The 13,969-nt window shown below is 38.5% G+C and overlaps 1 protein-coding gene across 1 annotated transcript; it reads left to right on the top strand.

Annotated features, from left to right (window-relative positions):
• Positions 1–662: 662 nt before the first annotated feature.
• On the top strand, positions 663–10,494 carry KCNQ3 (potassium voltage-gated channel, KQT-like subfamily, member 3; the record flags this gene model as incomplete). Its single annotated transcript, XM_010185391.1, has 6 exons — positions 663–850; positions 1,965–2,067; positions 4,573–4,704; positions 6,157–6,255; positions 8,726–8,810; positions 9,674–10,494. Coding segments are annotated over 6 exons (1,345 nt in total), but the record flags the coding sequence as incomplete, so codon positions are not given.
• Between the last annotated feature and the right edge of the window lie 3,475 nt (positions 10,495–13,969).

Raw genomic sequence — 13,969 nt, forward strand, 5'->3', positions numbered from 1 at the left:
GTCTTTAGTCAGTAAATCTGTAAGAGGACAGTGCAAGAAATCATCAGAGGAACAAAACATGTCACTTTGCTACAATTCCTATAGGTCACCTCAATTTCTAGTGTAGTGATAGATGACCGGAAGTGAATGGTGGAGGCAACTGAGTAGCTTGCCCTACCGTGTGCCTAGTAATTGCTTGGCAATGCCTTTCCAGTGTTTTGCTGATAATTGATTTGGTCCACAGCATGTCTGACTTTCTTTTACTCCTGGCTATGCACATGAGTTATTCATTTAATAGCCTTCCACAGACCCAGCAGTTAAAGAAAGCACTGAACAGGAAAGGCTTATCCTTATCATTAGAAAATATTAACTACCTAAGTAGTGGTGTTTCCCTTTCTAATAATAAATCTAATGCTACAGACATGCTATGGGAGCTGAAGTGATACATTTCTAGAGAGACCTTCTGGTAACATTTTCAACATTGATACAAATATGCTTATGAAAAGCAGTTAATTATCTGTGGAGCTTAGCTGTTGCTTACAAAGACATTGATGTATTATGGTAGCCCTAGCAGTGTCCTTGTATACAAAACATGTATTTAGCCAATTATGTACTTAACGCATAATGAAAACAAGTTAAAAGTGTACAAAGGAGGAAAATGATTACTTTTGCTTATTTTGTAGCCAAAAGCTGGGTCTCTTGGATCGGGTTCGTGGTACCAATACTAAAGGAAAGCTATTTACCCCTCTGAATGTAGATGCCATTGAAGAAAGTCCTTCAAAAGAGCCTAAGAATGTTGTCTTGAATAATAAGGAGCGTTTTCGCACTGCATTCCGAATGAAAGCGTACGCTTTTTGGCAGAGCTCAGAAGGTAGCCCATCTGTATTGATTTATTTCTATCCATCCCTTATTCTCCCCATTTTCTTTGTTCCTCTGCATCTTCTGTTGAAGGTTTGTGACTTTCTGGGCCAAGCATGGCTGGTCCTTGATTTTATGTGACACATCTGGGGAAGCTCCAGGAAATGAATGCTGGGGTCTGGGCAACACAGTGCTTGAAATAAGTCAATGGACTTTCATAAAAACAGAAATTTATATGGGATAAAGCCAGTTGTGGAATCAACCTATTTGACCTGGGAAAAGAGAGCACACTGGGCAGTGAATTGAAATCTTAAAAAATGCACACACCATCATGGCTTGATTTGTCAGTAAGGATGCTATGCTGAGGTAGCTCTCTCCTAGACCACATCCAGCCCTGTACTAGCCTGTGCCCAGGCATCTCAAATCTCTCTTCACTGTAATCTCTTAAAATCTCATTTTATAGTCAACTGCTGCTTCCCTCTCACTCTCCCTAAGACTGCTGCCCCTCAGTAGGTTTCCTTTGGGTGTCCATGCAACATCATAAAGTGTTTTTCCTCTCAGCTTCCCCAGGCAGACATTTTCCTCTTGTTGCCTACGGTGCTTAAATGGTCCCTAATTAACAGTTTCTCCTTTATTGTGCCAGTTGGCATCGCTGCAGTGCGTGCTGGGCATACTACTGTGGAGGTAGTATGGGTGTCCACACCAGGAACTTGCTTATTCTCTTCCATGAAGTTACATGAGCTCTAAGCAGTGCAAGCGGGAGGAGAACTTGGCCTGTAGCTTGTACACCTGTTTTAACCTTATGTAAAAATAAAAAATTTGACAAAGGTTTTTCATTGTAAAAGCTCCGAGGAGTGAGAATTTCAAAATCCATTGAAAAGGAAGAAAAGTTCCCAATGTTTCAGAAATGCTGGAATCTGAGAGGAGATCCCTCAAGTGATGTGTCTTACAGCTGTCCCAGAAGAATTATGAAATCCCTCTCAAGAGCTGACCAGAGAAAGAGGAACCTGCAGGAGATGTTCCTTTACTAAATGACACTTACTTTATGTAGTGCTTGTCAGCCAAACTTCCCTCTAAATATGGTGTGGTCAGGTGTTCACACAGCTTTTTTTTGACCTGCTTTGCAGATGCAGGAACAGGGGAACCCATGGCAGAAGAGAGAGGTGACAGTAGCGACTTCCTTATGGAAGATATGATCCCCACATTCAAGACAGCCATCCGAGCTGTCAGGTAAATGTCTCTGATGCTCCTCAAGCCTTTGCTTTGACTTTGAATGCTTATGCTTCAGGAAATCACATTACTGCATTGCTACATGTTGATTCATTGTTGCTGTTATTACTTTTTTTAAAATGTAATGGATTAGGTAATTCTAGATATGTTGAAGAGCACAAGACAGGCCCTATTTAAGTCCTCTTTTAAAATATGCAGAAAGGAAAATGTTTTTCAGTAACATTGTCCATTCCGTTTTTGCAAGATATTCCATATATCTGTTACAAGAAAAAGCATTGTATACAGATCCTCATTAAAATATGCTATAAATATAGTACCTTGCTCTATTTAGTGCTGCAGTATTTATGTAAAATGGGATTTTTTGCTTGAAAATGAAGTCTGAGCTGATTCAACTCTTTTTTTATTCACAGTTGTATGAGTGTGCAATATACTTTTCAGCTGTCATATTTTAATAGATGCTGAGGTTTCCATTTCAGCATTTGTCAGCTTAAGACACGTGTCACCTCTGTTTTCGTATCACAAGAGATATTCCCCAGGGCTAGAAAACTCCTAGTAAGGCTTAATAATGTGTTTAGCACATCAAGCACACAGAATTCATTCACTGATGCTCTGTTACTTCTCCAATCAGCATTTTTTACTTTCTTCCCTTGAGAAATGCCCCTATAGGAAAATACTCTTCTTTCATTGTAATTGCTTTTTATTCCAGAAGTTAAGTTTTGTGCAAGGGAGTTACTACCTTCCAGGTGAAATACTGCAGATCTGAAGTGGCCCAAAGTTATCTTCTTAGAAAAGCTTCAAGGAAGATGGTTATAGGTGTATACCTATATGTATATAACCATAATATATATTCTCCTGGTTCTTTCCCCATTGGATACTGGAGAACCAGTCATTAAAAATTCCAAGTTTTCTCAAGCCTGCTGAAAGCCATGTCCCACAGGCTTTGCTCACATTACCCATGACTGCTTCCCTCCTGATAGAAGTTTCTTCATCCCTGCTTCCTCCACAGTTTTCCCTTTCTTTGCCAGATAATTCCTTGCTTTCAAACACAGACTGTGCATCTGTCCTGCTTTCCAGCCGCACCTCCATTAGACATGCTATTATTACTTTTGCAAATCTTCGTTTGCCACATCCTGTGCAAATCTAATTGATTCATGCAATTTCCCTTTAAACTCAATCATGAGCCAAGCTTTTAGGTTTGTTTTTTTCCTTCTCTTGTATAGTTTACCCAGACCCTGAATGCTAATGAGAAGAAATCCATTCAGACAAAACCACTTAATGGGTTTTTCAAGGTCATGATCAAGGAGATTTGAAATTGAAACAGCTGACAGTGTGATTCCTATTTTTTATTTCTGCTTTTTTAAAGTGTAATTTTGTTATTATCATATGTAGTTTGGCCGTAATAGACATAGGTGGAATTTTGAAATCTTGAAAGATTTATAAACAAAAGAGGTAAAGAGTTGGAAACACTTAAAAAGTTACAATAGCATTATATTTGCTAGATGAAATTTTATACAGACTTTAAAAGGGTTAAAAAAATTCGCCAGCCTTGAATAAAAACCATGACAGAATCTTAAAAGAGAACAGCAGTTCCCCAATTCACACCAATAAGAAGATGGAGACTCTACTGAGAAAGAAAAGTCTTGGATCCTAAGCCTAAGACAAGATAAAGAAATGAAATAGGTTTCATTAGTCACATATGTTTCTATTTGATTTTACATTTGTTGTCTGTTTGTTTAATCTGCCACAATATAACAGTGTAAACTAGTGTAGAAACAAAAAAAGAATGAAAAAAATAACACTAAACAGTTTTCAGGTGCTCTGGCCAGCACTGGTACTTATCATAAGTATTCTGTTATTAATTATTAGTACATTTTATAATAAGAGCAATAATAATAGCAAGTCTATTATTATTAATACTATAACAACAACAATAATGCTATACTGCTGTTTTTTAAAGGACACTTCAGGCAGTTCTTACACTTTTTATTTTCTCCACAACTTGGGCTGCTGCTGGCTTCTTAACTTCCACCTTGCTATCTAATTAACATTTCCTATCCAAAACTTGCCCAGGTGCAAAATAAAAACCAAGCTGAAAATGATTCAGCATTTTATCTATATTATAAACTAGCTTTATAATAGGCTGAAGTATAAAAAAACAGCTTCAGTTTCACAGTTTCAAAATCTCCCATGACTTGTGTTGTTCAAAATCAAATTCCACATATGATTTTGTAGCTTTGAACCATTTCTGGTTATGATGATAGCGCTGAAAAAGACATTTTGCATGTATCATTTGTGTTAGACTATTAGTTATAAAGAGCCATCTATTATATATTTACAAATGTGGTATGATATTTGACATTCTCTGCTTATGGTTTATTGCCATGTTTTGAAATAACATGCTCAATTTCCAAACATCCAGAGTATTTATCAATTATTTGATAAAACTGCAAATTATCATTATGGAATTTATGTAAGAAATCAGTAATTTTTGTGTTTATTATACAGAATACTACAGTTTCGTCTCTACAAAAAAAAATTCAAGGAGACTTTGAGGCCTTATGATGTAAAGGATGTGATAGAGCAATACTCAGCAGGGCATCTTGATATGCTTTCCAGAATAAAATATCTTCAGGCAAGGTAAGAATGGTAAATGGGGAAAATGTATAGCTGTGCTTGCTAAATAAAAGCATAATTGGCTTATTTGCGTACAAGGCCACCGAGAAGCTATGTCTTTACATAACATAGCTGGTCAATAAGAAAGCCTTTTCCCCAAATAATAAAGTTAAGTGAGCAGCTACCAGGGGTAACTGCAGCAGAAGGGACCACTGGCTCATATCTATAATGAGGAAATTTGAGTTAAAAAATCCTGTGAATTTTCTTGACCATTGTCTTATTTGATTAGGGTCAAGTTTGTCCCCTTTTTTCCCTTTTTAAAGATGATAAATAAAAGCAGTAGTTGCTTTACATTTTCTTTGTGCTGGATTTTCACTTCTCAGATGATACTCACTTGAGTCCCAGCAGCAGTAAAGGTGCCTGACATGATTAGGCCAATCTCAGACAGTGCTTATGGCAGGGTTTTGTTGGATGAAGACACATCCCAGGTGAGTCAGGGCAAGAATCACAGCACAACCTCAGCCCTGCAATGTTCAGAGACATGAGTCCTGCTCGTTGTGTCTATGAATAGCAAAATGCCATAGGAGTTTGATAAGACATTGACTACTGGGTCAGCAATGCTTGTAAATATCTAGCTAGCTTTGTGAGGTTTGCTTTGAGCTTTTTTAAGTTCCATTTGCAAAACTTCATGGAGCACCATGAAGCCATGCAATGTACTTGCATGGATGGTCTGATAATACAGATAACTGCTCTGTGGACTAGTGCTGACTGATATCTGATCAGTTTGGTGTGTAGGCTGAATGAGCAGAGGTTTGCTTCCACCTGAGCAGCTGGATATGCCAAATGAAAAACTATATTGATGCAGCAGAAGTGTGTAATTAAGTATACTGGGGCCTCCCAAACAATCCTTTTGGTTTTCTTTCAAATAAAAAAATCTAGTAGGATTCCTTGTGAAACTTCATTAATAGTTATATTTTTCGAACCAAAAGAATAACTATTAAAGAAAAAATAATACTGATAATTAGGCACTAAAACGGTTAGAAAGTCATTCATTTATTAAGAGTATGAAGAATTGCTACCTTTCACCAAATTCTTATTTTCACTATCCAGCACAAAAACTGATGAGTCTCTTCTGATAATTTTAAGAGAAGCCATTATTGGAGTTTTTTTTATAATCACGCTATTTAGTTCCTTTGAAGGAAATGTAGTCATGTGTTTCAAATGTCAATGTTTGGAAACAGTGAGATAGATAATTATTTAACTACCATGAAATTACCAGGTAATTACAATCCAACGTATTGAATGTGGAGCCAGAACAGAACAAACATGTTTTGACCCTCAATATGTTACCAAATCAAAATGTTCTTCCTTTTTTGAATCTTTGCTACTGTTTGCTGCAGAGATGCATAGCATTTTCTATCATGTGTTAGAATTCAGAGATGGACTTATGCAGTTGTACTTTTCTTTTTTTTTCAGAGTAGATATGATTTTTACACCTGGACCTCCATCTACTCCCAAGCATAAGAAATCCCAAAAGGGAGGAGCTTTTTCTTACCCTTCACAACAGTCTCCCAGGTGAATTTTTTATGCTTAGTATTTTGCACAGACCAAAACATTAAAAAAAACTTCACTCATACCAATAAGGATGCCCTTCATTCATCCATCCAGTACATTGTTATAGCAATGATACTGAGAGGACATTACGCTACAAGGTACATACGTGTAAATGTTAAGCCAGAAAGACACTAGCTTCCCTAAGAACAACCTATGAGAGAAATCTAAACTTAATGGTTTCTTAATTGTCTAACTCATCTTCTCCATGGTTTGGAAATGTGATTTTATGTGAAATACGTGTATTTGATTGTTGATGTGCTGAATTTCTAACATTCAACTAGTAAACCCACTTAAAAACTCAATAGAAGTCATCAAGAGTTTGAAGGTAAACCATTTCTTCTTCCTGAAGTGAAAAATGTTTTGTTATAGCCCCCACCAAATGCCAAGCACAGAGTTTTAATGACACTGCTTTTAAATCAATGATTGGTGAGAATTACTGAAAATAAATTGCAATACCAGGTTTCTGGGTGTGAAAGTTACTGCATGTTACTGTACTGCTGCATTCCTGGTAGCAAGAATTCAGTAATAAATGGCATTTCTTCTGTTATTTACAACTATCAGTCTGTCAATAAATACCCATGAAGAACCACACAAGACCATTAACAATCTGTTCCCAAAGCTGTTATGGTTGCTCAGAACAAAAGTAATCTTACAGAAAATGTATTAACTTGGCTCTATCTGGTTTATCCCACCCAGAGAAAATCTAAAAACGTGTAAGTGTGAAAACAGAGACCTACATATATAGAAGAGGCAATGATCATTTAGGAAACAGAGCAGATTGCAAAATTTGAATGAGCCCATATCATCAGTAACCCAATGTGCAAAATCTGACATGTTTTAGTTATATTTTCTGCTTTAGTAAGATATATTCAGATTTTGTCAGAAAGAGAAGAACTGGACCTGTTAAAACAAATGTTTTGGGGTGTATTTGTTCTGAGTCATGTTAAAGAACAGTTGTTTAGAATTGATGTTTAACAAGGCCAAATGCTGGGTCCTGAACTTTGATCACAACAACCTCATGCAATGCAGCAGGCTTGGGGGAGAGTAGCTGGAAAGCTTCAAGACAGAAAAGGACCTGAGGGTGCTGGTTGACAACCAGCTGAACATGAGCCAGCAGTGTGCACAGGTGTCAAAATGGCCAACAGCATCCTGGTTTGTATCAGAAATAGTGTGGCCAGCAGGAGTAGGAGTAGGGTAGTCATGTCCCTGTACTAAGCACTGGTGAGGCTACATCTTGAACACTGTGTTCAGTTTTGGGCCCCTCGCTACAAAAAGGACATTTAGATGCTGGAGTGTGTCCAGAAGGGCAATGAAGCTGGTGAAAGGTCTGTAGAACAAGCTTTATGAGGAGCAGCTGAGGGAGATGGGGCTGTTTAGTTTGGAGAAAAGGAGACTGAAGGGAGACCTTATCACCCTCTACAGCTCCCTGAAAGGAGGTTGTAGGAAGATGGGTGGTGTTCTCTTCTTCCAGGTAACCAGTAACAGGATGAGAGGAAATGACCTCAAGTTGCGCCAGGGAATGGTTAGATTGGATGGTTAGGGATCAAGCACTGGACCAGACTGCCCAAAGAAGTGGTGGAGTCACCATCCCTGGAGGTGTTCAAAAAACGTGTAGATGTGACACTTCAGGATGTGGTGTAGTGGACATGGTGGTGTTGGGTTGACGGTTGGACCTGATGATCTTAGAGGTCTTTTCTAACCTTGATAATTCTGTGATTCTATACATTCCTTTGAGGTTGGTTTGGAAATCTTTTGATAAAGATTTAACTTGCTAATGACCATCCTCAATCCCATGAAGTCTTAAATAAAAGTTGTTTATCTAAGGAGAGATCATCCTCTTACCTCCTGAAGTTAGTCCATCTGATGGATGGGCAGTAGGACATTACATAGAAGAGAAATTATTTAAATTTCCTGGCCAGACTGTCTCTTTTCAGTATTTCCAGTCTCTGTCACTTAATATTTGGTTTAATGAAATTGAGGAAAAAAAACCCACTCAGCCTTGAAACTCAGATTCAGTCCTCAAAGACACTAAATATAAAGGATTTAAAAACACTTGGACGTCTGTAAATGCACTATCTAGACTATCTCAACATTTTTCACAAACCTGAAATTATTCCACCAAGTCTGACATTAATTTCACTTTCATTTTGAACTTTCTGTTTGTTTTTGCTTTTTCTTAATCTTCATTTTGAACCAAAATAATTTTAAATTAAAAAGAAGGAATATATTTTTTAGACATGCATTGGAATCACATGGAACAGACTTTTTCTCCTGTTCGTATGGTAAATAACTGCATTCAGTCTTTTCTTTAATGGGTATCCAAGGAGCTATATGAATATACCTCCAAAATTGTAATTCTGTTTTCTGATATGTATTACTTACTGTGATGCAAAAAAAATTGAACACTAACAGGGTTATTGATTCTTTATAGAAATGATCCATATGTAGCCAAAGCATCTACAGCAGATACTGAAGACCAAAGTATGATGGGCAAATTTGTCAAAGTTGAACGACAGGTATGTAATTTCATAACAATGATAGGGGCTGAGGCGCTTGCACAGAATTGATAAATCTGAGAACTGTTTGAGTCTTTGGCTGACCCAGACAGATTTGTACTTTTGGTGATCAAAATTCCTACAGATCTTGTACTAATGATCACAAACCTATGTTGTTAGTTTTTAATGAAAGAATTTAATTAAGTGGGAAGTGTGCATTTTGAAATCTGTTGAGTGGATATCATTATATATGGCAGCAAGACCCTAAACATGATGTTTAGATGGGACTTTTTCATTCCCTTAGACTCCATACTCATCATGTCTGGTGTTTTGCTCTGAGCACCACCTTCTTTTGCAGAGTCTGGCACTTAAAAGGATTGCCTCCACAGGTATTTCTGGGCACTCTTTGTGCATCCTAATGTGTTGCTTCGCAATTCAAGACACTCATTTTTAAATACACAGCTGAGTAAGATGGAGGCAAGTGGCACTGATTCACATCAGTTCCTTTTATGGAACGTAGAAGTTCAAGCACAAAGTATTATCAAAGGAGAAATACTGATATTTAACCCTGATGTTGTGGGACTATTAAGAGTTAGAGAATAAATCTGTGTGCAAGGATAATTCCATCTGTTGTATTTTGATAATAGCTATTTAAAAGATGGTGTCAAGACTTTGGTCATAACGTTGTAGACTGGTATTGGATGCTGGACTGTGAGGTATCCAGCAATGATAAAAATTTTTTGGTATGGTTCATAGGGATGGATCTTCTATCATGACCAATAAAGATGGCAGCACACCATTGCTGGGGGCAGTGCAACTGTAGGAGCATTTGCTCTCACTGAATAACTGGCTTGAGACAATATCATAACATTGGTATTTTTCAGGTTAATGACATGGGGAAGAAACTGGATTTTCTTGTTGATATGCATATGCATCATATGGAACAGCTACAAATACAAGTCGCTGAGATAAGTCCATTGAAAGAAACTGCTTCTCCTGCAAAGGAGAAGAGAGAAGAAAACAAATATTCTGAATTAAAAACAATAATATATAAATACACTGAGCAGTGTGCTCGTGAAACTCCTTACAACTTCCAGCATGTTCCGGTCAACAAAGTCAGTCCTTATGGTTTCTCAGCACATGGTCATATGACTCATTCACAACATTTATCAATAGGTGGGCAAAACTCTGGCAAACTGCAGGCCACACCTTCCTCAACTTCACATGCAGAAAGGCCAACAGTTTTGCCTATATTTACATTAATGGACTCCCAGGTTAGCTACCACTCTCAAGGAGATCTACAAAGCCCTTACTCAGATAAAGTGTCACCAAGACAGAGAAGGAGCTTAACAAGAGACAGCGATACCCCATTATCCCTTCTCTCCGTCAACCATGAGGAACTTGAGCGCTCCCCAAGTGGCTTCAGTATCTCCCAAGAGAGAGACGACTTCCCCTTTGGCCCCAATGGGGGATCAGCGTGGATGAGAGAGAAACGCTACCTAGCAGAAGGGGAAACGGACACAGACACCGACCCTTTTACACCAAGTGGCTCCATGCCTTTGTCTTCTACAGGAGATGGGATTTCAGATTCAATATGGACCCCTTCAAATAAGCCAGTTTAAAAGTGTGTGTGGGGGCAGTCACTGGTTGACTTCTCCATGTAATGTAAGCATACTTTGTATATCTCACTTACTCTACACCCAAAGCTTACTAGTTCAAAACACCAATGGCTGCATAAGATGCATGTGATATTAGTGGTAGTCATTCTGCACCATTTCATACAATTTACTAATGCAGTTTTTTCATGCTGCCAAAACTAAGAGGCTTAGTTTTGAGCATGGTTTGCATGACTTTACCCTATATAAATGGTACAGCTGATTTCTTCTATGATACATATCTATCTGATACTCTTCAATACAACAATGGTGAATTGGTAACAGGCGAGATACAGTGGTCCTTGCTACATATTGTAAACAGAGCCGCAAAGTAAAAATATTTTCAGGAGCTATATATCTTTGTGGGAACATAAAGTCTGAATCCGTTTTCCAGTATAAGTAAATCAATCTCTAGCCAGCCTAACCAAGAACATCTAATATTCAAAGCAGGGAAAAAGCTGAGTCAAAGTAAATAACATTACTGAAATGGTTTTGTGAACGAAATGTTTCTCTTGTGATATATTATACAACTACCCATGAAATACAATGTCGAAATGAAATCAGGGTAGAACTTAAAAATATCAAAGCTGCCTCCTGGGACTGGTCATGGTTAATTATTTATTGCAAAGTGTAAATATAAATCCTTCAAACGACTTTGAAAATCTCCACTGCTGTTTATAAAATTGCTCGAAGCGTGACGACAGTGCTATTATGTAGAACATCTTTCGCTCAGCCCATTTGTTACTTATGGGGCCAAATTTTCTTCCTGTTTCAAAAATAAGATTTTCAAGCGTAGAGAACTCCAGGTTTATACACTCCACTCTTTTACTGACTTATGTGATGCTAAGTAAGCTGCATAGTGTTACTGTGCTACAGTTTCTGAGGTGTTAATTGAGAGTCATACATCCATACCTGTATGCAGGTTGTAAGGCTCAATTCACTCATTTGCCAAATGTTTTGAGCTCCTCAGATGTGCAGAGTATCGATCGCTATTGTGTTCCCTGGGAGTTCCACAATGTGGGATGCTGCCAGGATATGCTTCTCTCTGTTTACTGTTTCTCTTGAAAATGGACTGCTCAAAATCCATGAACGTGTGCCATATTTAAGATAAATGTACAAATAAATATCATTTTTTGTGACTTGTCCCTGAGAAACAGAGGGATAAGTATGCTCCCTAGGCCTCAGCGAAATATTTTTTTCATGGAAATTGGAAATACGTTGAGGGAGAGCAGGAAAACAATCCTACCCACTGGGAACAGGGCAGAAATGAATCAAAGATCTCACCACTAGAGTGGGAATGTAATATCTATACAGCTCGTAAAACTGGCCTGTCCAAATATCCTCTGCAGGATTCATCTAATGTCAGTCCAGGTTTCCATGAAATACTGTCCATGTGATGTCAAGTTCAATGGCTATGCCCTCTTTACAGCTGATGGTAAACTGATCAGTACAGTCAGAGAGCACAGGGTACAAGAACCAAAGCACACATCAGCTTTAGGATGAGATTAATCTCATCTTTAACTGAGTTATCTACAATGGCCAAATTTCTGCTGACTTCAAGGGGAGCAGAGGGTGACTTGCTTAGATGTCAGATGATCGGAGACACAGTCAGGGGGAAGGCTCCCACCCCTACCCCACTGATCCAAGGTACAGACTCTGCCATGGCTCATGCCCACTTCCTGTTAAGGTTGACCCCTGTCTCTCCACACAGTGACTTCACCACCATGGCTAGAGCACTTACTAATGAAGATACAAGGATTTGTCCCATATGAGATGTTAGAAAGTGGATTTTCCGTAGTGACTGCTTGTGTTGCACTGCAGCTGCACAACTGAGCATCCAGTCAGAGCGCAAGAAAGAGACACGCTTTACTGGGCTTCCCCCCTGTAACTGGGTATGGAACAGGCCTAAATAGAGTGTGCTTCAATGGAAGGTACCTTGTTGGGTTTTGCCAACCGTAGTAAACTTCATGTTTGATTCCTCAATATCATTGACATAATAGTCATTCCATCCAAGGAGCTTCTAGTCTTTTCCAGATGTAGCCATTGCCTTCATCTTCATTGTTTATTCTCTATTTAAAGATATATCTAAAGGATTAGGGTCTTACTTCATCTGCTGCTTCAGCTAAATTGCGATACATCCTTCTAGGACAGATCTTAAGGGAGAACAGATTGCTGCAGTTACTCGAGTAAACAATGCAGACCAGTTACAGCCTTTGAAGACTGGGCTGAGACTGTGGAACTGTTCTGAGGCCAATAGCTACGATGACATGAGGCATAATTTTGATAATTACTTAATTGACAAAATAGCCATTGACCTGAAAGATAATCTGTATTTGGTGCAGTTTCATGTCTGTACTTGAAGAGAATAAAACTAGCTGACAAAAGTGTAATTCATTATCATTTGGCATATTGAGAAGAACTCTTTGACCAACAGTAATTCTTGGAAATACCTGTATTGCACCTGCTACAGGCTCTCTGATGTAGTAATGCATTTCTGTGGCAACTCCTAAGATTTAACCCTCACATGAGGAATGAAAAAGAATGAAAACTGATTTTAACATTGCTAGACTTCTTCTGCAGTCGGTGTAAGTCTATGCCAGACAAGCATGCTTCACTTTCTGTATATGCTAGACAAGCATGCTTCACTTTTCTTATATGTCAAGTGCCTGGCATTCCTACTGATTTCATTTGAGTTTGGTCCTTCTTAAAATGCTTTTTAGAGCTGAGCAATCAAAAAATCAAGGCAGCCAAAACCCAAGTGCAATCTGAGAAATTTGTTTGTGAATGTCTTTGACTGCACCATGCAGTTACTTGCCCAGTTCCCCCTTGAAATCTTCAGTTCAGGTTTCTAATCTCTCCCATGCCAGGGTATTATAAAGGGAATCTTTTCTCAGTATTAAACCTGGCTGAAAATCCATAAATCACCTCATTATAAAGGTATGTTCATTTCAGGGGAAAATCCAAACAAGGGCAGGAACTTGGATGAGTTTTCACCTGCAGAGTGCAGCCCCAGAGAAAGTGAGATTTGGGCTGCCCGGCACTATGTACATTCAGCAGCTGAACTGTCTTCAAGTTAGCATTTTCTATGGGCTGTAAGGACCAATTTACTATATGCAGCTTAAAAACAACCAGAGCAAGTGTCTGTAACCACATAATGAAATATTTAATGATACACTAACTGGCCAGATAAGGTCTGACTCTTCTTAAAAGGCATTCAGCAAGGCCCTCTGCACTGGACAGCTCTGGATCCTCTGGAAGAGATCCAAGAAGAGGGTCAAGGAAGGTCTAATTAGATTACTTTTATATTTATTTTTTCTAACACACTTCACTGAAACCAGTCACTGCTGTGTTCAGAAGGGTGATGTGCTAAACAGCTCTCTGCCTCCTACATCGTCTGGATTAAAAATAGGGTGCGCATCAGTTCTGCTGTCTGTGCCGACAACAGAAACGTGTCAAGTTGTCACCAGCAAGGTGAGCTCTGGAGACCATCCCTGGTGTGGGATGTGCACACAAAATTTATCAGAC

Source organism: Mesitornis unicolor, unplaced genomic scaffold, assembly GCF_000695765.1.
Source record: "Mesitornis unicolor isolate BGI_N332 unplaced genomic scaffold, ASM69576v1 scaffold2655, whole genome shotgun sequence".
In the NCBI taxonomy this organism is placed as follows: Eukaryota; Metazoa; Chordata; class Aves; order Mesitornithiformes; family Mesitornithidae; genus Mesitornis; species Mesitornis unicolor.